Raw genomic sequence first — 23,946 nt, forward strand, 5'->3', positions numbered from 1 at the left:
TGCAAAACAGCCCACACACAAAATATGTCCTATATTGAGGTACTGTTTCACTCCCCTTTTGTACAGTATTAAGCAACCTGTAGATTTCCTCCATATGAATACCGTGCAGATTCAAGTTAAAAGAAAGGCATGCTCAGCATTAATGGACAGTAAACATGTACAGTATATGTGCATTGCATGAACTTACTGCATACAGTTGTTTGCAGATGTGTTTTTAATCCCATTGTGAAGACAACAGAAATCCATGTAACAATAACTGTACTGTCAGCTCACAATCAAAGCCTATTAAAAATTAGCCAGAAAAAAGTGTGTTTGCCAACTTACAGTATCAGCTAGCCGTAAAAGGAAGGTGTACCTTAACCTCAAGTCGGTGGTCATCATGAGGAAAAACAATCCCAATTTAAACTCAGATTAAAGGGGCACTCCACTGATTTTACACAAGAAGATCAGCTTACCCATCATATTGAGTACTTCTCAGCCTGTCAGCCTGTTGTTTAATGTCATCTGTTACTCTGGAGTAGTTTTGTCAAGTCTGAGAAAAATAACCCTGATGATGCCAACAGGGACTATAAAGTGTGCTACAAACTGGAGGCATGGAGCTTGAAAGACACGGGCATTCGCCAGGCAGGGAGAGTCTAATCAAGTTGCTAATACTCAAGTGAGACCAGTCGCTGGTTCCAGAAGGATTTTCCCTATTGGAAATTCCCATTTAAAATACTTAAAATACTAAAGAAATCCGTTTTTTTCCCCATCAGTCTAAATACTACAGTATCCATGAGCCTGGGCCATTGTTGCTATGGAGAAGAACCCAGTCAGAGGCAAAAATAGGAATTACCAAATTCTTCGAAAATGGATCCAGAATTTTTAAGTGAATTTGTCATTTGTCAGTTTTCTAAAAAGGTCCATCATTAGATGGTTCCCACTAAAGTGCACATTGTGAATCACTGTTAACACAGTATCTTTTGACTAAAAGAACCAGAAATATCTTCTAATGCAGTTGCTCATGTTTTTTACTGACGATTAAACCAATGTTTGGTTGTTTTTGGAGAAAATGTTTCTGGAGTCTGACCCACACTAAAAGTCAGGATATCTCAGCCTTTACTGTATTGCCCCGAGTGCAGAGTGCCCCTTCAATGTTTTTAAAAACATGTAACATTAATTTAACATCACGGAAGTCACTGTCATGTAACGTCTAGCAGAGGTCACTGGACAGACCCAAACCCCAGAGGACCCAATCAAGGTCTTGGGTCCACACTTTATAGTCAACCACAGGCTGAGTCCGACTCACACTGCTGCCGGTGAAACACTGCTGTGTCTGACTGGACCTGACAAAACCTGACGACAGTATGATAGCATTAAGAATACATGCTGCAGCTTTAGCTAGCCGGTCGAAACACAACAAATTACTGACATGGATGTGGTATCATTATGGTAGATACTATGCCTGTTACTTTGAAAATGTTGCATTTTAGTTTTACCTTTACATTTCACCACACAGTACATTTTGTTTTCTTAAATTTTAATAATATTTATGTACTATTTATGTGAATTACTGCCCTCACAAAAAATAAATACATGCCCTTGTTCTAACATCATAAGCTGGTAATGCTGAAGTAACTGGGCAATTATCAAACTAAATGAATCACAATTTTAAGAGGTTTTAGTTTGCTCAGGCTGGGATCCACTTGCTGTAGGTCAGTACCCCATGCGGATAAAATAGTCGTGGGTCTTTTTTTGGATCAAGGACAGATTGTGAAGATGTAACTTGTATAGGCCTAGTGTGTATATAAGTCATGGTCTTTCGATGAGTCTGCCTGAAAATGTTGGTGAAGTGTATTCTCCAAATGAAAAGGTAGCTAAACTGAGTTTTGGGTGAGCACAGCCTCCATTACATACCTGCTTATCATAATGTTTGTGCGGCAGTATGCATTAGTAAAATGACAAAGAATCCCAGTGCCAAGACAGTCATCGACTCAGCTAAAAAGTACACTAATGTTATCCCAGATGCAATGGAGTGTCTTTAATCCCTCCAATATTCTCTTCCACCGCTCCTTTTCCATGGTAGAGTCCTAACTCATGTTTCGAAAGGACGTGTCGCTTGCTTCAGGGGAGGCAGTGCAGTTGGGTTTGGACATGGAAGGAATGGGGAAGGAGCAGACAGACAAAGGAGAGAATTAGTTCTGTCAGACTACCTACTGTAAGACATGTGGCCCTAAAAAAAATAAATAAAGACACATACACAATCTTTGTTGAAACATGCTACTGAATTACAGCCTGCTGCTAGTATACTATATTCTCGTGGGACATACTGGTCATATTTGCCAGTGGTCAAGTGACAGTAGCAAAACAACTTTTTACTTTAGTTACTATGAGTTTTAAGACACTTTGGGAAATATGCTTATTTATGTTCTTTCCAACAGTGACAATCTATGTCAATCTCACGTCTGTGTTACATATGAAGCTGGAGTCACAATGTGTTTAGCCTAGCTTAGCATGAAGACTGGAAACACGAGGAAACAGCTAGCCTGGCTCTGTCCAAAGGTAACAAAATTGACATACCAGGACCTCTAAATCTCTCTAATTAACAATTTATAACAAGTTATATATTTTGTTTGTTTCCATATCCATACAAAAACATCAATTCACAACTTTAAGAAAGTTATGTGTTGGACTATTCTTTGGCTTTCTTGGCTATTTCTTGCCAGACAACCAGCGGAGTCTCCAGGAAGTTACTGGTCACTGTATCCAGTCTTTGTGCTAAGCTAAGCTAACAGGCTACTGGCTGTAGCCTTTTTAACTGACCTTTAACTTTTATTTAACAGACTGACATAAGAGTGTGGGAAAGTTACATTGTGTAAATATTTATTTGGTGAACAACAGCCAGGGGCAGTGACTCTGTGCAGCTTCCCAGTGCCAGATTTGCCAGATTGTACGTTTTCGGAGACTAAAACCAAAACCCGACCGTGATATAGCCTGCGAGACATGTAACTCTTTTTACATGTCTGTCCATGTTCAAGTCAAAGAAACAAGATACAATGTGTTAGTCGGTGTTGATGAGTTTTTTTGTGTGTATTTTTTAAATTGAGGACAGAGCCAAGCTTTATGCTAAGCTAGTTAATGATGTCCTGACTCCAGCTCCATAGAAAACGCAGATACTGTACATGAGATAACTTACACTGGTGAGGCTGTAGTTTATGTCGAGCAAAGGGCTGGGTGACAATTCAGTATTATCGTTTATTGACTTTGAGTGGTATCTTATTGTGATAAGATATATTGTGTATTGTATATTGTGTTGCTGTCGTGCAAAATTATGCCAGTTGTGTAGTACTCACCTGTCCTCATCAAGCAACATTAACTACATAAGACACATGGTAACAGCATGGGTCAGAGCAAAGGGACACACACACACACACACACACACACACAGAGGAGGATGAATATTCATGCAATGGAACTTTTTCCTCCTTGAGCAAAATGTTAATGTCACATCCTGTGAACCTCTGGTGCAGAATATGAACTTTGACAGAAGTTTTATTTGAACTGTTCTACTGCTTCCTTCCTGTTTACTTCCGGCTTGAATGTAATGATTTTTCTTTTTCTTTTCTTCGATGGCGTAATTTTTGTCATAATTTTAGGTTAAACATCACCAGCCGTTTTGACAGAGGAAATAATAACCTATGCCAACAGACATAAGCCATCAGTCTATGGGTGTAATCAAATTCACCTGACACTGATATATTTGGGTCAGATCCCACACAGATTACCTTTAATGATCATGTTGCGTGCAGTATAGCAAGTTTAAGACGGCTAGTCGTGCCGCAGGTGCTTTGCAAATGCTCTGTGGAGGTGTGTAGGTGGGTGGGTGAGTTTTTAAAAACCTGTAAAATGTGGAATTTATTTATGAGAATCAACAGTCTCTGTGACAGGTTTAACACTGTATGTAACTGAGAACTCTGCTGGTGCATTGTTTTATTGCTTACCTGTGTGGAACCAGGGAAACAACAACATACTGCAGAACATTTATGATATGATACTGATATTTAGGTCATAAGGCTATCGTAATATATCATAAAGCTAAACTGAAGTAAATTAGTATTCTATTGGAAAGTATAAATAGAGACAGCAGAACAGTGAGGCCTATGGATTATCCAGAGTAACAAGAGCATTTTTTCTGGAAAGTCACATTTCTGTTTACTTTTTCAAACATAATTTCGTTTGTGCCTTGAGCAGCACAAACGAAATTCTATTCTGCTCTATCATACAGAGGTGGATATCTGAAAACACACACAGCATATAAAACAGAAACATTTTCCACCAAAGGGTCTCTGTGACCTTAACAGGCTCATATTTCCCTGACATTAAAACATTTGTGGACCCCTGATCTGGAAACCCTAAGAGTCAAAACTTGTTTTTGCCTAAAATATTTACTTACAGAACCGGAGTGTAAGGTTTTATGAATGAGTTTGTGTTGCATGGCATTGTGTGTGTGCCCCATGCTCTACTGACCTGGGCTGGGAGTGCCTGTAGTGGCAGGGGTGGCCCCTCGGCCTTGACTCACCAACAGGGCCTCCTGGTTTTCAGCCAGAGCTTGCTTGGCCAGGTAGCGCTCCCTCTTGATTTTCAGCTCGAGGGACTCAGGGACATCAGGTACGATCCAGTCAATGGCTCGCAGCACAAAGAACACCACATGCTGGGGGAAGGGAGACACGCAGACAGCAACACATTTGACCTCTACATCAGACTGAAGAAAAATGCCTTTCCTGTCGCAATCTCTCAAGTTTGACCTGTGAGTATACAAGCATCACACATACAGTAAAGATGTACTTGAGCTTGAAGAAGACCTTGACCTTTAAATTTGTGTTTTGACAAAAAGTTCTGAACTCAAGCTCCACTGCGTAGATTTCTACCGGAGCTTTTAGCCACTTCGCGCCTTCATCAGCGGATGCAAAGTTGCTCAGTCGAATTATCTCCATGACAAGTGAACAATCTTCATCTGCTGATGAGGGCCAGAGGATGTGGCTGAAATCTTGTCACGTGGACCTTAAAGATAAGAATTTTTTGTCAAACATGTCTAGTCCAAAATCTATTGCCACTACTGAATGATTTCCAGCACCTACTCCACTTTAGGATTCCCAGGTTTCATGAATGGTCTGCTAATCTGACATAATTTTATGATACGGTATTTCCCAATCTCTTGGGCGATTAAATTGATTTCAAACTTTCCCTGTCTAGGATATTCTTCTCAAATTTCCATCATTTTTTCCAGAATTCCTTGACAGCTTTGCTTCTTTCTCTGTGAATTGCTTCTACCGTACCCCTGTTCTTAGTTATTCCTCTTTTTCCCCCCGCATTTGTTCATTGGTTGGAAGAAAACTGCAAACTGAGAATGCCTGTCCTCAAGTCTGGGTGTGTGGAATTTGTACAGTAAATGTGCATGAATTTAGGTTTATTCTACTTTTGTATCTCATTGATCTTGTCAGCTAGATAGCAGACATGTCAGCGTAAACAAATAACAGAGAGGAGGGGCAGACGGAAGGGTGGAAATGGATGCCACTGGACATATATGGTATAAATTTTGAAAGGGTGATAAGCAAAGGTAGATGCTAGAGAAAATAACACTGGAAAAGAATGCAAAGTGGAAAATAGAGAAAAGTGTCAGAGAAAGAGGAAAAAGTGACAGAACATGTCAGCTACAACATAACACAAAATGAACTACTGATATGGGCAAACATCACAAAAAATGGAAAAAATAAAACGTACACTAATAGAGGGCTAAATGCCCAGAGGTTCGAGTATGCACCTGGCAACAGAGGCACAACTGGCAATAGAGAAGTGGGTGAAAGAAAAGATCGAATAAAATGGGCATTAAAATCACTGAAACAGGGAAAACAGAACAAATAGAGAGACAAAGCAGCTCCTTCATACCTCAAAAGCAATGATAAAACCAAGTCTGACAGCAAGGAGCTCCCAGTAGAATAGTGTGTAGTTTCCATTGTTGTCTCTGTATGCCTTATATCTAAAAAAAAAAAAGCACAGTTACTGCATAACATACTGTGTAATTGTTGGTGTGTGTGTGTGTGTGTGTATGTGTGTGTGTGATATGCAGCAGAACAAACTGAACAAAAAGTTAGACATCAGTAATGACGGTCAAGTCTATGATCTGAAGTCAGCTAGATGAAACCCGACATTTTGAAACTTTTCAAGGATTTTGCTAAAAGTGTTTTCAAATTAAACATATTTGAGAGGCTAACTGAGGACTTTCAAACCAAAGAGTGTTTTCCCACTCTCAGATTACAGGCATTCAGACAATCAGGATACAGCGTACCTGCACATGGGGTACTCAGTGAAGTTAAGCGGGGCGTAAGCCAAGGTAAAGTTGACGTATCCATTGAGATCATTGTTGAACTTGTACTGGTAGAGCAGACGAGGTAAAAAATCGGATGTGAAGGCTATTAGAAAAGCCTGCGGAAGGACAAAATGTATTGTTATAGAAAAGACACAGTCATTGTCATGCTTGTGGTAGCGATGATGTCTCGTGATGATGTCGGTATCAGTCGACTCACATTGGCGATGACGGACAGGTGTGACAGGGCTTCCAGTATGTTGAACCACACGCCGATGTTCTGGGCACGGTCAGCCACTGGCCTCCGATACTCGCACACAAACTTGTGGGCGTCCAGACGAATTTCCACCCAGTTGTTGAGAAGGGCGAAGAGCGGAGCGAGGGGGAATGCTGCCACGAAGATGGTGATGAACCCGAACTGGAGCACTGCAGCACAGCATTCATTTTTAATTTGTGCAAGGAAACACAGCAGACAATTTAAACATGCAGTGACATCACATGCGTTGCATTCAGCTCCAGATACTCACCCATCTCCAGGTACTCTTCAAAGAGGCCTTCACACTCCACCAGCTGGTAGTCTGCCTCCCAGCGCCGAGGCTCATGGGATGCCTTGCCACCCAGCACCTTGGCCAAAGTTCTCTTCTGGCGCCAGGCCTTCACTTTACTGTCAGAGCAGAGAAATAGAGAGCGTACTTGCCATTGTAAAATAAACATGAAAATAGTGTTGATACGAAATGTTTACATTCAGAACAGGGAGATCAGAGGTCAGGCTCATCTACAAAACAACGGATCTGGAGCTGGCAAAGATTCTTATGTTTTATCTGATTCTAATTGAATATGTATAGTTTTTTTAGATTTATAATTTTTTTCACAGTGCCTTTGATTTTTATTATTTTTTATGTCTCTACTGTTGTATAATGTGATTACAAACTATTATTTATAGATATTGTATTACATGGCTAACTGTGATAGCTTCATTTCAGTGTTGACAATTTGCCATGAGCATGGGTTTTTCATTTCTGCAAAGCTGGATTCATTTGGAGCTGCTGTTAAAGTAACAAGTCCCTTAAGCTGGATCCCTCAAAAGTAGCTGCAGATGATTCTATAATGGCTTTGCAACTGGCATCTTAGCAGCTCAGTCTTGCTTTGCTCTAATAAATATCCACCTCAAAACTCACTGAACATGTCAAACTGTTTTTCATCTTGAGACAATTGCACAGGCGTCTACCTGCCATCTCCAATCCCCAGGAGTAAAACAAACAAGAGAAACCATTCCCAGTCCTCCTTGTTGACTCTCACACTGTGACTGTCACAGGTCAAAGCAGGTGCCTTCCATCAGCTGTTTAAGTTAAAACTTTTACGACACAGGTTGAGTGCTTGACGGGCTTCCCTTTAAAATTTGTCCCCTTTTTCTACTCAGAGGCAGCCATTCACTCAAATACAGTATGAATAAGAAAGGACAACTGGAACAACTGTGCTGATCCAAAGAGAAAGATGCCGGCGCTTGAGGGAAGCCCTGCCAATGTCCGGGGTTACATTAAGCCGGTGGGTAGTCAGTAAGATAAACCCTGTGGACTGTGCCCCCTGAGTCCTAAATTTGGACGCAGCTGAAACTGAAAACCACTCTGACAAGCAGACAAAACCTGGCTGCCAACTCACACACTCTGCTACAATCGATCATTTAATCAATCTAACAGCAGCTAAACATTACACCTCACTATTTGGAGATCAGCACAGAGATCTCATAATTAATATATTGATGTCTTTTTCCCACGGCTCATCGCAAGTTCATGTACTACATGTCATACCCCAATACAAAATGGCACTTACCATCAGTAGCTACCCACAATGCCTTGCACGAAGCTCAAGAAAAAACAAAAGTTGAATTAAAGAAAGACTGGGTGTTTAAACATCTGTGTTTAAACAAAATGATAAGAAAAAGAAAATCAATGGACCTTCACACATTTATTATCAGTTTTTCCATGAGGTTTCTATTCTCCAGCAAGTTTCTGATGATTTGTACCTGTCAGAAGTTGTGTAGCTTTACCAATAACCCCTACGGTTCTCTTTTTCCAACAGACTGAAGGGAATGCTGCATTACAGTTCCACTAGTAGGCAAAACTATTGATTTCTGATCAAGCTTTTTTTGGCCCCGATCCCGATCTGAGTCCTTTAATATTGGGTATCTGTCGATACAGAGTCTGATCCCCTCCTTAATTTACGTTACTTAAATATTGATTAAATAGCCTGTGTATCAGACACATTGAAATAACACAGCTGTAGACCAGTTAATCTCACACACCTTATTTGTTTACGAGCTTCTTGTTTACGAGGTCAGGGTTCGAAAAATATAAAGTTTTTAAGCTTAAATTACTGATATGCGATGAATGAAAGTTCAGTTGGGCGACTGCCATCCCTGACGGTGACACGACGCGATCCACTAGAAAGAAGATGTCTCACTCTGTTGGAGTGTTGGAACCACAAAAACACTCAGTCCACTGGTGGTTGTACAGTGGTGTTTCAGAGTGGTGGTTCTTCTCTCGCAAACTGTCTTTGACAAGTGCTGACAGCAGAGTGCGAAGAGCACACAAACCGACATCAGCCAAGTTTCATTTACACCTGTCGTCAAATTACTGACAGAATTAAAATGAATCATACAGCTGATATAAAGTACCGCTGGCAACGTTTTTTTTTGAGGAAGTCAAAACACAGCGTATTACAGTAATGAAAGGACTGAACTTTGAACTGCGTAAGTTTAGCCGATACTGACACCATTAATATATACCTGGATCGGCCCTGACACAATCTTTGGGATCTGCTCGGGACATCTCAAGTCAAAATCTCAGGGAACAGTATCTGCCTGACTATCCGTTACATTTTTGGCTGGACCGCAGAAACGAGGCCGTATACAAACACGAATATCTGTGACTGACTGACTGACTAAAGTTCTGAAGTTATACCATCGGTCGTTGCTGTTTCAAAATGAATTGGGGCAAACAGTTTCCACAAATCTCGCGACTTTTTGGAAAAAACCTTAGCTATTTTCTGCCGATGAGAGTCGCCGGTCCTTGCCCTACAAGCGCGAGGTCGCGCTTTCCCTCCGCAGGCACACCTCTCTATGGGTACCCCTGGTCAATATCAGTGGCTGACACAGACGTGAATGAGCTTCCAACTTTCTCTCTGAGTGATTATTCTACAAGTGAATATAGCCGAAATCACAGCACAGCCGTTGTCTTTAACTTGTGTGTACAGTCATTCAGTCACACGATGTTGCGGTTATAAAATCCGGATTTTAGCAGAGCAGAGCAGCAGTTTGGAAATGGCTTGTGAGTGACTGCTGGTTAACATTAAGTCTTAATGGGCCGCGTTTCAGTCACTATTTCATACTTGCTGTGTTGCCTGGCAACAGAAACAGAAAAACATGTCCGTTAGAACAGCTTTATTGACAACCATGATTCTGCTCTATTGTCTGGTCTGCTGTGTGCCTGGACACACACACACACACACACACACACGCACGCACACACACACACACACACACACACACACACACACACACACACACACACACACACACACACACACACACACACACACACGCTGTGCCAATGCAGAGGTACCATGGTGAGTCTTACTGCACCAAAGAAACGTAGTTGCAGTCAGGATGCTGAGCAGTCTAATGCAAAGTACAGTATCCAACCAAACTGACAACACCCCTGGTCAATATCAGTCATATGTCAAGTAATTACAAAGCCTGTCCATTGAATACAATTTTATTTGTTTTTAACTAAACAATAAAGCCAAATAATTTGAAAAGCAGAAATGTTTGACTAATTAAACTATAATCAAAGGTCCACATTAAGGACCAATTGCAACAAACGTTAGTACGCCTTTCATTAGTGAGATTCCATTCTTTTATGTTTTTAATATTTTGTATGTCTGCAAGGTCATAGTTTTCATGTTTATCTTCTTTAGAAACACGTATGATTTTTGCAGTGCGTTTTGGATCATTGGAAAATTCCTCTCCTGCCAAGCTTTTTCAGATTGGGAATCATTTTTTTTATGTAGTATTTGGGTAAATAAACTTGCAATCATAATGCCAACTATAAATGTCATCTTCCCTACACCTTTTGCACTCATGCTGCCCCACATCAGCACCCTCCTGCCTCCATGTTTCACACTTGGCACTATGCAGCCACTGTGGTCGTCCTGACCAGGTCCATGTCAAAAAGGCTGGACCCCATCTGGTCCAAACTAAATAGTTTGGTTTCATCTAACTGAAGAATGTCAAGAATATTGATCAGGTCTCTTTTTATGTTCTTTGTCAAAGTTTCATCTTGCAGATTTGTGCCGCCTTTAGGAGTAATGTTTTTTTTCTTGGACGCTGTACGTAGAGGTTGACTTCATGTAGTGTCCTTCCACACATAATCCTTGCGCTAAGTCAGAAGCACTTACATTACCTGCCTGTTTTTCAATGAAAGTTGCTTCAATAGCAAACTGTGTGTGGTGTCATTTTCAAGGACAACCACTGTGCCTTCTGTTATTGGTAGTATGACTCTCCTTACCATGTGGATTAATGTTGCATTAGACACAACCCGGGCCAAAACTGAGAAAGCTGTGGTTTTCACAGGTTATTTCAAGAGCTTTTTCATGCATTTAGCCTTAATTGGAGATCACAAATTGCAGTTAACACTGAAGTTTGTTGCAGTGATCACAGGTAAAGTGACTTTTGCAGTTGTACCCTGCATTTTTAATGTAGTTCATCTAACCTGTTTTTTCTAATAATACATGAGATCAAATAACCTACACTTCAATGTAAAAAAATAATACAATTATTCTAAGATGACAGAGTTTCAAATCATTTAATATTTTAGTGATATTGCACAGTATGGACGCATTGGCATTCTTTTATAACCACAAATATCACATACAGATGCTATTGTAATTCTAATTTTAAAAAGGTATGATACCCTTCAGGCTGTGTTGTAAAACCAGGGAAAACCTATCTTGTTGGAAATAGACAACACAATATTTTCAGCAGAATAATGGATATCCATTAGATCTAGCAGAAAACCCCTACTGCTACATGAGTCAAATGGATACGTACGGGATAATGAACTCCTGAATGTTGTTGATGAGTTGCTTTCCCACCATGATGATGAAGAGTTGCTCAGCTAGTTCAATGAGACAACCCCCAGGACCACACTGCAATATGAAAGCACACAGAAGCACACAAATATGAAAGTGCAGCATTAAGTTTTCTTTTCCCTGCTTGGATTAAAACCAATAGCAGGATCTATCCAAGAGAACATCTTGTGATGGGATCACAGCAGCTGCGACGCCCGTCAACATGTTGATGTTCCGACCCATGAGTACTCCGTAGTTATTATGACGTCATTACATGGGTGCTCAGTACTCACGGGTTGGACCACACCCATCTTAAAACTCTGCCTTCATTTTGATCTCAACTACACACCTGTAACGTTTTGACCATATCTTGCATGGTTCTGGTGCTATTGCTTTGACAAACACTTTCCACAGACAGACAGACATATAAACACCTGCCAGAGTACTCAAAACCACCTCTGTGGTATTTCCCGCTACAGTAGGTGTCTCCAGGACTCCATTTTGCCTTGATCACAGAAGGACACACACAGACTCAAAAGATGAAAACATCAGCTGTCATGCTGTCGTGGCTGGTAACAATCTTCCTCCTTTGGCATTTATTGCTAAATTATAGATTATCCAAAAGTAGAAGAAGGAACTCACATCTTCATTTCTCATCCCAAACAATGTCCCATAGTTGGTAGGATAACCCACAAACCTGTATGCATGAAGAAGGACAGTTAGAATCTTTTTTGGTCACAAAGTTTTCTTACTTTCTTCATCATTTCTGTGTGTCTGTTGAGACTGACTCATGTCTCACCTTCCTTTAAAGAAAGCCACATAGAAAGGAGAAGAGTAGAAGTTGACAAACTGGAATATGAACACCTTGAAGATGAAGGCATTGTCATACTGTGTTTGTGTTCTGTGCATCTCTGCAACAAAAAAAACAAGCACACAAAGTGTTAAAGACATTGAACCCTTGATAATTACTGTTTGCCTTTACTTTCTCTTCCAGATAAGATGGGCTAACCTCAGTGTTTGCTTAAAAACCTGCCTGATCATCTGGCTGCAATTGCCCCGACTGACTTTTCATTGCAATGTTTACATGTTCATAATGATGTCAGATGTTGCTCGTATGAGATGCAACTGTAATACATTTATAGAAACATGTAAAAAAAAAACAACAAGAAAGACAGTTTGGTGAATCACAAGTGCTCAGCACTGAGTGACAATCCCACTCCACAATTTGTATTTGTTTCCCTTAGTGAAAGACTATTTTTCCCCCAGACGATGAGCTCAAATTCAAGACATTGTCTGCTCTGTGAAGAGTCTCAGCTTTTAGTTAGCTTGATCCAGTAAGAGGCTGATATTAATATACAGTAAGGTTTGAAGTGTTAGAGAGAAGTACTGATTCCTACCCCATTTAGTGAGCTGCTCAGCTAATGCAGTGTAGACCCGGCCCATCAACAGGATGAGGCCCAGATTCACAATACTGCTGGAGATGTTGGCTATGGTCGCTGCCTGATGAGGAATTCACACACATATAAGGATGAACACTATACACAAATAGACACACGCTCAAAGGATGCTGGGCTGTCAAAGTAGCTACTTCACACACAGGCCTACAGTATAGTGTATTCGTGTAGTAGTGATTAAAAGAACAATGCTACCTTCAAAACAAAATGTAAAATATTAAATACATCATTTAAAATATTCAAAATAGAGCAAACTAGAGACCATCTCTAGTTTTATCTAATATCTGAAAATCTGCCCACAGACAGACAGACATATAGACCTGCCAAAGTACTTAAAAACACACACGCACACACACACACACACACACACACACACACACACACACACACACACACACACACACACAGACTCACTAGGTGAAAACAATACCAGCCACACTGTTGCAGCTGGTAATTAAATGCACACATGCACGGTGGATGTCCTCTGTAGCTCTGATATACCTCTGTACGCAGGACGGGGCTCCCAGTATGGAACATCATCACACTGATGACACCACGGCACATGACCACTGTCACCAGGAAGATCATCACCACACACAGCTGAGCAGAAAGACATGGGGATATGGGGTGAAAAGACTGGAGTTGGTGAATTTTACTTGGAAAAAAAACAACAATAAATACCAAAGAAATAACACCGTGATGAAGCGGTTCTTCATGAGATTCAGAGGGTGCACACCATTCGTTGCTACATATTATGTGGCACATCACCACAGGCAAATGGAGTGCAGTATCAACACTATCTCAGCACACCAATTCCAATAGTTTTCACAGTTTCTGAATTAGGAAGAGAAATTGCTTTGTATAGATAGACTATATTCTTTAGATTGTATATCGTAACCAATTAAAGCCACAGTTTGCTCATTTCAGCAGGAAACAGTTCCTTGCCTTATTTACAACAGTATAAGAGTAAACTACCTGACTGGAATAGGCTTCAATGTCAGTCACTCGTTTTGCATTGTTTTCATAGATCAGTGATCGTGGATACTGTTCTGTGCAGTTCTGACTCTACAGACCATGTGTGTTAGTGCCATAGCAGCATTTTCAATTTTCCACCTCTGTCAGAAAAAGGGTGAAGGAAAACTGATCCTCAGAGCCCTGTCATAGAAGAAGTTATTATTGGATACAGCATACAGTGTTGAGCTGAGATTATCAGATCATTTCTAGGCCTGTGGGCAAATCACCTGGATTCATTATTAGAATAGGGTTCTGTTACCACTGTAGGATTCAATGGAATAGCACACAGGTGTAAACCCCACCTCTCTTGAAAGAAAAGACAAAGAAAAGACTCTGACACCGAGACTCCGAAACTCTGAAACTCTCAAGTATAATGAGATTGATTGTAAGAATAAGAAGAGGACGGCACGTTTGTTCATACTTGTATGGAAGCTGATCAGGATGTTGCACTAGAATCATGATATGAGAAGCTTGGAAAATGAGCAATTAATCAAATCAAAAGAAGTTGCATTATATTTATCATATTAGAAGTTGGTGACACTGACTAAACAATGTCAGACTGATATAAATAATTGCTGATATCACCTAAATCAATTTATTGATCTTTTTATACAATAAAAATGTATAAAAGTCTTAAGGGGGACACAAGGAAATAATGTTCTGCTACCCCAGACACTTGGTTTAAAGTAATGCTCTGTGAATTCATGCACCTCACCATCATAATAATGACCATGGAGCCAGTGAACATGCGGGACAGCCTGGTCTTTTCTGGAAAGTAGGGCTCTTTGACCCCAGTCACTGGATTTTGCTCCATAGTTGGGGCCATGGCTGCAAACTCCGGTCGAGGACGCTCCTGAGGGAACACAGTGATGACATCAGCCTCGATGGACTCACTCTTTACTGGTCTGCTGAGAGCAGTCCTGCTGCAGACTTCAGGTCTAGGGACCCCAGGTCTGCAAACCAGTGGGTAGAGGGAAGGTTCCCAGAGGTGAAATGCATAACTTACTTTTTTGCCTTGTTGTTTACTCTTGTGTGCTCAGGATGAGAAGGTAACAGTACTGTGACATCTGTGTAAAGAAAAAAAAAAACAACCTATGCACCATGGAGGATTAACTTGGCATTTGGCTCTAAAGTTGGGGTACTGTTACTTTCCTTTTTTATGTATTAGTTTTGACTGAAACTGTATGTATTTAGGTACATTAAAACCAAACACTGATATTCATTATGCAGAAGTGATTTAAGCTTTAGGTATTATTCCAGAGGTTATACTGTGGATTATATAGCCTAGCTTGGACTTACAATATCTTACTTTCTCCAACAGGTTAACATCACCCACACTTTACCTAATATCAAGCATTTTGTCCTTGTGTTTATTTTGCTAATCTAGTATGTATTTAACACAATGCTCTACCAGAAAAAATACTGAGCTAGCTTTCAGGATTGGCCATTGGCTGAAGTATGTGTTAATGCTATACACATACCTGTTTGGCAGAACTCTGTGACTATTGTTAAATCTTGTTGAATAAAATTCTTATAAAAAAAAAAAAAGACTCTTCCCATGGGCTTGCAGACCTGGGGTCTCCAGGCGTGACGTCTGCAGTTGGACCCTGTTAGTCCCTTAATCATGACATACCTAAGAACAATAACGTGTATGAGACCAGTGTGGCCATAGTCATACGGAAAGCAAACAAGAAAGGAAGGATTATGAGACCTCTTCTTCATGGAAGTCCATGCAGTCCCAGTGATGGGCCAGGGTGGCCATCTTGCGCTTCCAGTACTCCAGAAAGGTTACGGCCCAGAAGGACATGAACACGCTGAAGAGGACTGTACCTGGGTGGTCAAATAAGTAGCCCATCTGCAGTGCAGAAAGGTACAATACATACTTATAGGTACAATACAAATATCACCTCTTAGTCTATCTGCATTATGATTATAAACGGGTTTGTTTAGCAGTGAAATGTCTTGAAAGACCTTTACCTTAGCCATGGTGCAGATATCAGACATGTTCCAAGCCTTACATGTATTACAGAGAGGACACATCAGATAACTGGCTCCGCTGGTACAGATTTCCTTACTGTCGACATACACATAGACACAGATTAGTTACAACTGAGAAAAACATGTTTTAGAGCTTTCAAACCAGCACTGCTGTTCTGATGTTGATGAATCTGGTGGCCGACCAGTTTGACAGAAACAGAGAAACAGAGATATCTGGCCCTTTAATCACATCTTCTCATAATTATTAAAGTGAGAGCTAAGGGATTGGGGGAATTCACTGTAATGGATTTTGCATGCACCCAAACCTAGGGTGTATTGAATGCAGGATGAGTGAGAAAATAGCACAGATGAAAGGTGTCGAAATCAGTCTCCCAGCTTGCTGCCAGGGAACGGAGCTACTGTACTTTCACTTATTAGAGTTATTCAGTGAGATACTGAAACCGTGACTATACATTTGATCTGCTGCAAAATAAAGCCCGTTTGCAGTGAGAAATGTTTATCTTCCTTACTTTTGTAATGGGAAGATTATTCTGCACTAATTGTACTTTATCACATGAAGCAGCTGCAGTTTATTGCTCTCCATCAATCTTCCACTAATCAATGGCTTTAATCTACAATGGGAACTAATGAAACTCATGAACCAGAGACCTTTGATTTTTTCCTTTCCTAAGATACTGACTCCTCTTCCATTCTCTCTGACCTCCCTTTTTACTTCATAGTGGGATGAATTATAGGATGCCACAGAAACAGACGTACAAAACAGATGGTAAGGCAATATCAGGGTGCGCACACTCTAAGAAAGAGAAGTGATTTCACAGTGCTGCGTAGGTAGAGTACAACCCACTGTGATAAATAATGTATAATATATTGGGCACAGACATACCCCATGTGAATTGTATGATTATAGAGTTTGTTTTTCTACAGAATAGACTGTGTTTTGATGTATTTGCATCTGAAATTGTGCTTATTTAACATAATTTGTGAGAAAGTTTTTTAGTTTCTGGGCAAATTACAGAGACAACAAGCTGACACAGCAATGTCAGTTACATAGGAATATACCGTATATCTAAAGTTTGCTAGCAGCAGCCACCTTAAGCTACTGGTCCTACTAGAACAAGTGAGGCTGAAGCAGCAAAACCTTTGACTACACTGAACTGAATGAGGGTGTGTTTTATTGCTTGTGAAGTCAAATTTTAATTTGCAATAGCAAGATTGTGTTTTTTTTCCCACATCATCACAGCACAGAGCATACAAACCATTACAGAATGACTGCAAGGAGAATGAGAGAAAGAAGACAAACATTTTCTCAAGAGATAATGGCATGTATTTATGAGTTAATATCCTGACATAGCCTTGACTGAGTATAATGTAATTTCCTGCTGGGATCCTGTTGTTGTTTTCTCCTGTAGAGGACATCACAGTAGTTGGTGTGTCATGAAAGGGCTTCTTGTTTGTTTTGGTTAAGATAGAAAATCAAGATTTTTATTCGATTAATTTTATGCCTTAATTAGGGAGTTGATGAGGGTGGGACGACAGGAAATGAGGAGAGACAGGCACGGGGAATGACATGCAGGAAAGATCCCTTGCTAGACCCAAACCAAGGGAGTTTCAGCTCAACCGCCTTAACACCCAGGCCAACAGGGCACCCTGTCAACTGGCCTTTATGTGTAAAATTGGTGGAATTCCAACACATCTTGATACATCGGCTAAATTGTACCCAACACTTAATTAACTGTGTTTTAAATGTGTGTTGGTTTTTGTAATGCTTCATTATTCCTTGTGTTATCCAATTAAGCATATATTTTGTGTGTAGTGTGCGGACTCACGCTGGTGTATTGGTACCCATGGACATGACTCCAGACACAAAGACCAGGGTTCCCACCACTGCCGCCGGCAGCAGCCAGGCTGTGTAGAAACCTGCAGAGACATAAAGCTCCATTAGGCTGCAGCTCTCAGTTGAAGCGGGACGAATGTGCAGTTACACTGCTGTACTGCCGTTCAATGCCGGAGTGTTCTTGATGAAGAGGTCAGGTTAGCATCAATGAAAACATACTGTTTGTCTCAGGGTGAGGATGGTAGTTTTCCTGTGTCAAGCTTCCTCACAAGCTTGTCCTGCTTGTCCTGTTGACAAAGTTTTCTTTTTTTTGAAACATGACAATGTCCATGTATGTCCAGACTCATATAATACATGCAGCGACTTTGAAAGACTTTGAAGGAATTTAATAAAGTGTATTTTATCAGAATTATTCTAGTATCATAAAATAATCTATCTGGCTTCCCTGGTTATAGCCTGGACTACTTGTTTATAGAGTATGGTACATGTATGCATGATAATCGTACTGATTTGCCATTTTGTTTAATTCCATTCTTTGATTTAAACTGTTGTACAAACTGGTAATTCTTTCCCCATTTCCCCAGTTTTTAGGTGAATAATAATTCACCCTAAAACAAATATTATTTAAGGTGTGTCATTGTAAATACATTATGAAATGAAATAACATTTTTTTTATTGTCACATTATTTTATGTTTTTTTTTTAATATTCTGTAATTTCCAAATAAACCAAATTATATCTATATATGTGAAAGTCAAAGGCAGCTGAATACGTTTTATAGGCGCCATATCTATTGTGTCTATATAAGAATTTATATTTACCCAGCCAAGCAAAGTAGAGTGCAATCTTCTCTCCAAAGTACTCCCTGATGTGGTCCAGTGGTTGGTACTTGTACCACTGGCACCAGCGAGCCCAGTAGTGGTGAAGAACCTGCCTCTGATTTAGCTCGTCAGGACGGATCTCAAACCTTGGAAGCTGAAAAGGGCCCTGTCGGGAAAAATTAAAAAAAACAAAAAACAAAAGAAACATACAGCTGATTAGAGGCGGAAAATGGCACAAGTCTTACATCAGATTAAAGGGCAGACAAATAACATCTGACCTCATGCAGAGGGAAAGCAGCAGTGTATGCCCCTTCATTTATCAGTCTGTCCACACCAACTTCAGCCCTCTTCTTTTTGCCATAAACTGTCCTGGCAAGAATCTCATACACCTGGAATAAAAAACACAAACTCTCACTCCATTAGAGAAAACAAGCACTAAATACATCCAGTATGCTGTAGAGGAAGTCCTGTTACTCACAACACGGTGTCTCTGTGTATTAGTGAAGTAGGTTTCATGGTCGTCACAGCCAAGGAATCTGGAAAAGCCAATTACACTGTTATTTAGTTCAATACAAGGTGAACTGATTCTATTATTAACTAAAGTTAGCCAGAACTCACCTGTTCATCTTTGACTTGCGAAAGGCACATGTGTAATAGTCCAGTGGCCTGTTTGGCACTGACTCTCTCATTACATTAGGTATGCATAGTCTTTTCAGTACCTGAGCAGATGTGTTAAAGTCCAGATTTGGCTGTGCCTAAAAGCCAAACACACGCTGATTCAGTATCATTAATATTTCATCAACCTTGTCTTTATAAAGTTATAATCCTTAAAGTCTCACTTAATTTGGTGACATCAGGGGTTACCGGTGATAACTGTAAGTGTGTTGTAGTAATTAATGCCCCAGATTTTCCTTGGAAATGAGATGTGTATTGACCACTGGGGGCAGCAAACACATCTCGAAAGGCTACTCCGTCAGTGACACAACAGAGGAAAAGCAACACACATCTGTTTAGAGCACAGTCAAACACACCGTGGGCTGAGAGGATTCATCGCCTCATGAAGACTAAGATTTAACACTCAACGATGCCGCCCAACACAGCAACACTCAACTCATCGGCTTTTGTCCTCTACATTACGTCCAGTAGCTGCGTACAACGTTTCCTGTGAATCTCTTGTGCATAGTCACAAATTTGAATCCCAAAAACTGGGGTTTGATGTAATGAGAAGAATAAGAAGAGTCTGCAGCTATAGTACACAATGGTGCCCCTGAGTTAAATGCTAATGTCAGTGCTAATGCTAATGAAAATGATCAACATGTTAATATGCTAAAAATGACAATGCTAACGTGCAGATGTTTAGCAGGTGTAATATGAACCATGTACCATCTATAATCCATGTAATTGGTTTAACATTTTAGTTTATCATGTAAGCATGCAAATGTGCAAACATTTGCTAATTAGCACTTAAACCAGAGTAGAGCTGAGGCTGATGGGAATGTCATTAGTTTTGCAGATATCTGGTCACACATTGAAACTTGACCGGATGATGACACTAAATTAAGTGATTACAATTCAGTGGCCCGTATATGTACCAGATTTCATGGCAGATCACCCAATACTGTGGAAACATTTCACTCAAAACCACAAATGTCAACCTTATGGTGGTGCTAGAGTAGAAAAGCAGAGGATGAACAGAGTCATTAGTATACATGTACATGATCTGGGGACTATGAATGTCTGTACAAAAATTTGATGACAATCCATCCATTAGTTGTTGAGATATTGCAGTGTGGGTCAAAGTTGTGGACAAATCCAGGACAATCCAGCCATAATTAGTATCAAAAATGGGGTTTGAAGTAACGACAACCTTAAGGATTATAACTTTAAATTAGAAATTTATAATTACAAACAGCTGAGATGACCTGCAATGGAGCTCTCAGACAGAGTTCCTCAGCATAATACACCAGTACATCCCAGGGAGCACTAAGTTTCAGAAAATGTATTGTTTTCTTTTCATTCGCTTTTTCCTCCTAAAGGGAAAAGAGGCAACATCAAGAGTTTGTTAATTAATAAGTACACAAAAAAGAGTAGATTTTGAATTTATTAATAGGATGAATAATCTTGACTCTGATCTACAGCACCTTTTCCATGAGCAATCCAGCACTCTTCAGATTCTGAACAAACTTCTCCCTCCACTGTGCCAACTGTGCCTTCCTTCGCTGAGACCTGCTGCTCTCCTCAGTGGGCACAGCCTCCCCCTCCTCACTGGTCACCTCACTCTTCCCCTTCCCTCGCCGCTTCCTCCGCGAGCGAACCTCCCACACCAGTACAAAGTCTAAACCCATATCAACCATAAAGGACCAAAAGGTTAAATGTAGGACTGACTTGCTAATCCATCAGTGAGCTCGCGACAGCCGATACAATGTAAACTTCTGGTGCTGCCTACCAATTTTAGTTCTTCCATCTCTGAAGTAATTCCCCAGCTGTGCAACTGGCTGGTTACTGCTTGTGTTACAGTGAATGTAAATTGGATCATCGTCATCCATATCTTCGTCAGCAGCTGCGGCCGAAAGCTGAAAGCATCCACAGTGTAGTTATTATAAAAATCTGTTAATTAAAAACAAGTGCAGGCTGCAGCAAAAAAGACTATTTTCTACACACTTTTCTGCATATAAAGCCTCTGTTCTGTATGTGGCTGGTTAATTTTCTTCTGGATGAGGTTTAACGGTAACATCCTGTGCCATTACACAGCATCATAAAAGCCTCCACTTTCCAGTAAAGAGTCCAGAGAGATGAGACAGAAAATTATCACTGAGCTTTATACAAAGTGATTGAGAACAATCTTTGAGTGCAGCAAAGTCATGTCTCCCCACAAGACATTTTTGATATACTACACCTCATAGCATATTGTATAGTTGTGGATATCACATCAAGAATCTAACTCTTCTAGATTCACTGCAACATCTCTGAGAGGTCAGTGAGGGGTGAAGGGCTGAGGCTGCTGTAAGAATGAATGTGCAGTTATTTTCTAAATTTATGTGATTCCTATATTTGTATATAAGTATTTTGTAATACTTTTGTAATTGGGAAATACTGCAGCATAATAGGAAAAAAGTAAAATAGTGCTTACGTATCTTGGTGGGATGAAGCCCCCATTCTGCAGACTCCCATAGCTCTCTGTGGATTGTGCTTCACCCCCATAGTCCAGAGCAAGGAGGACTTCTCGGTCACCCTTCACCAGCTCTGAGCCCTTCCTCAGCATGATGTTGGAGGATGAATAAAAGTGCTGCGGCTGGAGACATATACCGAGCAATCACATGAAATTGTACTGCCGAAGAAATCCGTGTTTATTGCTGAGGTATTTCACAGATGGAGAATCCAAATATGCTGTGAAGCAAGATACTGAAAAGAGAACAAATAGGTGGATACTGTACCTTTGCTGTAGTGAAAATGAGGCTGCTGCTGAGGTCTGGATTTGCAGCTATCTGTGTTCCCCTTGTCCTCTCCCTCTTCTCTCTCTCTTCATCTCCGTCTGGCTCCTCTATTCCACTGACAAATAGCTGTGGAATACCGTAATGGTACTAGAATGCAGGCAATAGCTGATAATCTGCTGCCTGCGTGAATGGAAATGTACATCTGGACATACAGTGCAGCGCACATCCCCACTTCATAAATAATGCAATAGTCAGTCAGGAGGAGGTGGATGGGAGAATGAAGTCTGATGTTTTTCTAACACACTCATTATGCAGGATTTAGCATGTGGGGGGGGGGGACTCTCCTCTTTGATGTTAATGGGTATTCCCTCATCCATACAAGCTGTTCTGCACATTTCATTTAATTGGTTTTGAAATGTACACAAAATTAACATAAATAATTAATAGAAGAGAAACTCCACCCCTCCAAGCTGTATTTCCAGATATACTGCATTGCTGCAGTCAAAACAGAGCTGGATGTATGAAGGGTTAAGTGAAGAGGAAGCGGAAAAGGCAGACAGCGGGAGGAAGCGGGTAAGTGTCGGGCTAACAGAGAGAAAGGTATTAAAATTGCATAAGAAAGTGAAAAACTGCAGAGCATGTTTGAAACGGCAGTACCATTTAATGGGCAAAAATACTGTGTTGCTATCCGGATGATTAAATGACCAGAGCCCCCTGAATACAGCACTAATTTTTTTCCCAATCTATACAACTGCACATGAATGCACCTTTCCAGAAGTGTTGTCAGTCAGCCTGCAGTTTCAGCTGAGATTCTAAGTAGCGCTCGAAAAGAAGAAATAATAAATAAAATAATATAAAAAAAATAGTTTGGGATGGTGCACTATACACTATCACTATGATGGTTATGAAAGTAATAACTGTAATATTACACAATAAATACCCCAAAAAAAATGTACTTATGTAATTTCTCTGTAACAATTAAGACATTTTCTTAAGACAAAAAAAATCAATTGTGCAGCCAAGTTAAAGGGGTAATCGATGTATCTTAATACATTATGGGAAATGTACGATCCATTGATATTGGAGTTTGACCCAAACGAGGGACTAGAAATCGGTATATCCTGGCCTCTACAGCTCTGATTTTAACCATAGATAAACATAAAATGCCTTTCCTGATCTGCAAACTAAGTTGCTGCAGTGTCCCTTTAATATGTACTTCAAAGTTCAGCTATTCACTATGAAGGTGTTACAGCTGGTACCACACATCTTTAGTTGGTAATGGCCATAAAGTTCAATTTACTTATATAGCGTCAATACCTGCAGTGTTCAGCGCTGCTTGACTCCCAGTTTAGCTAGTCCTGGATCACTTTTATTTTGCAGGGGAACTGGTGTTTTGGGTCTGTTTCTGTGAATGAGGTGACTCTACAGACCGGGTTAATGAGACCAAAATGATCTTGAAGTGATCAGGCAGGGGCTGGTCCAGTGTCCAGTGTTCTTGCTTTTTTCTTGGCCAAAGCTTTAAGAGGAGCTGAATCATCAGTATGCTGTTAATTCAATCCAACAACTGCGTTTTGTAGAGATGACATGTAGTTTCTACATAGATTAGACGCGGCACCTTCGGCACTTCACTTCACTGTCCGTGGGTTGTGCTCAGATCGCTGGATGCCGGCTAATAATTTCAGCTATCAGCCGTTACTGCCGCTCTTCTTGAGATAAGGAGGCAAAAAACACTTTCCTACAACGCTCTTTGGTCCACTTCTCTATTGTTGTATGCAGATACAGAAACAATACAAAACAATTCCAACAATACAGACAGGGAGGAGAGTTAATGGCTTGTTGAAGCCATGGTAACAGCACAAGCATACCCAAGGTTGCAGCTCTGAACAAGTCCAGTGATAACTTGTTGCCCTAGCAACTACAAA

General features: G+C 40.4%; 1 protein-coding gene across 1 annotated transcript; it reads right to left on the minus strand.

The window, feature by feature from the left end:
* Positions 1-22,109, minus strand: ano11 (anoctamin 11). Its single transcript, XM_040151810.1, has 24 exons — positions 22,025-22,109; positions 21,721-21,882; positions 21,037-21,163; positions 20,732-20,925; positions 20,513-20,620; positions 19,209-19,345; positions 19,069-19,126; positions 18,869-18,979; positions 18,591-18,756; positions 17,763-17,853; positions 15,916-16,012; positions 15,650-15,793; positions 14,654-14,791; positions 13,426-13,524; positions 12,868-12,970; positions 12,270-12,381; positions 12,113-12,167; positions 11,451-11,548; positions 6,871-7,007; positions 6,564-6,769; positions 6,326-6,462; positions 5,926-6,016; positions 4,507-4,690; positions 1-2,101 (listed from the first exon to the last, which is right to left on the minus strand). Exons 2-24 carry the CDS (start codon positions 21,850-21,852, stop codon positions 2,070-2,072), a joined length of 2,757 nt encoding a protein of 918 aa, XP_040007744.1. The 5' UTR covers positions 21,853-21,882; positions 22,025-22,109; the 3' UTR covers positions 1-2,069.
* Between the last annotated feature and the right edge of the window lie 1,837 nt (positions 22,110-23,946).

The sequence above is a fragment of the Xiphias gladius genome, chromosome 18 (genome assembly GCF_016859285.1).
Source record: "Xiphias gladius isolate SHS-SW01 ecotype Sanya breed wild chromosome 18, ASM1685928v1, whole genome shotgun sequence".
Lineage (NCBI taxonomy): Eukaryota > Metazoa > Chordata > Actinopteri > Istiophoriformes > Xiphiidae > Xiphias > Xiphias gladius.

What these genes read in the sequence shown, in the direction of transcription:
- ano11 (XM_040151810.1), bottom strand. Translation starts at nt 21,852, where the DNA reads ATGCTGAGGAAGGGCTCAGAGCTGGTGAAGGGTGACCGAGAAGTCCTC. An exon ending in TGAGCAGCTCACTAAATGGG is followed by an intron (nt 12,382 to 12,867) that starts GTAGGAATCAGT and finishes TTTTTGTTGCAG; the next exon opens with AGATGCACAGAACACAAACA. An exon ending in ATTCAGGAGTTCATTATCCC is followed by an intron (nt 7,008 to 11,450) that starts GTACGTATCCAT and finishes CTGCTCTGACAG; the next exon opens with TAAAGTGAAGGCCTGGCGCC.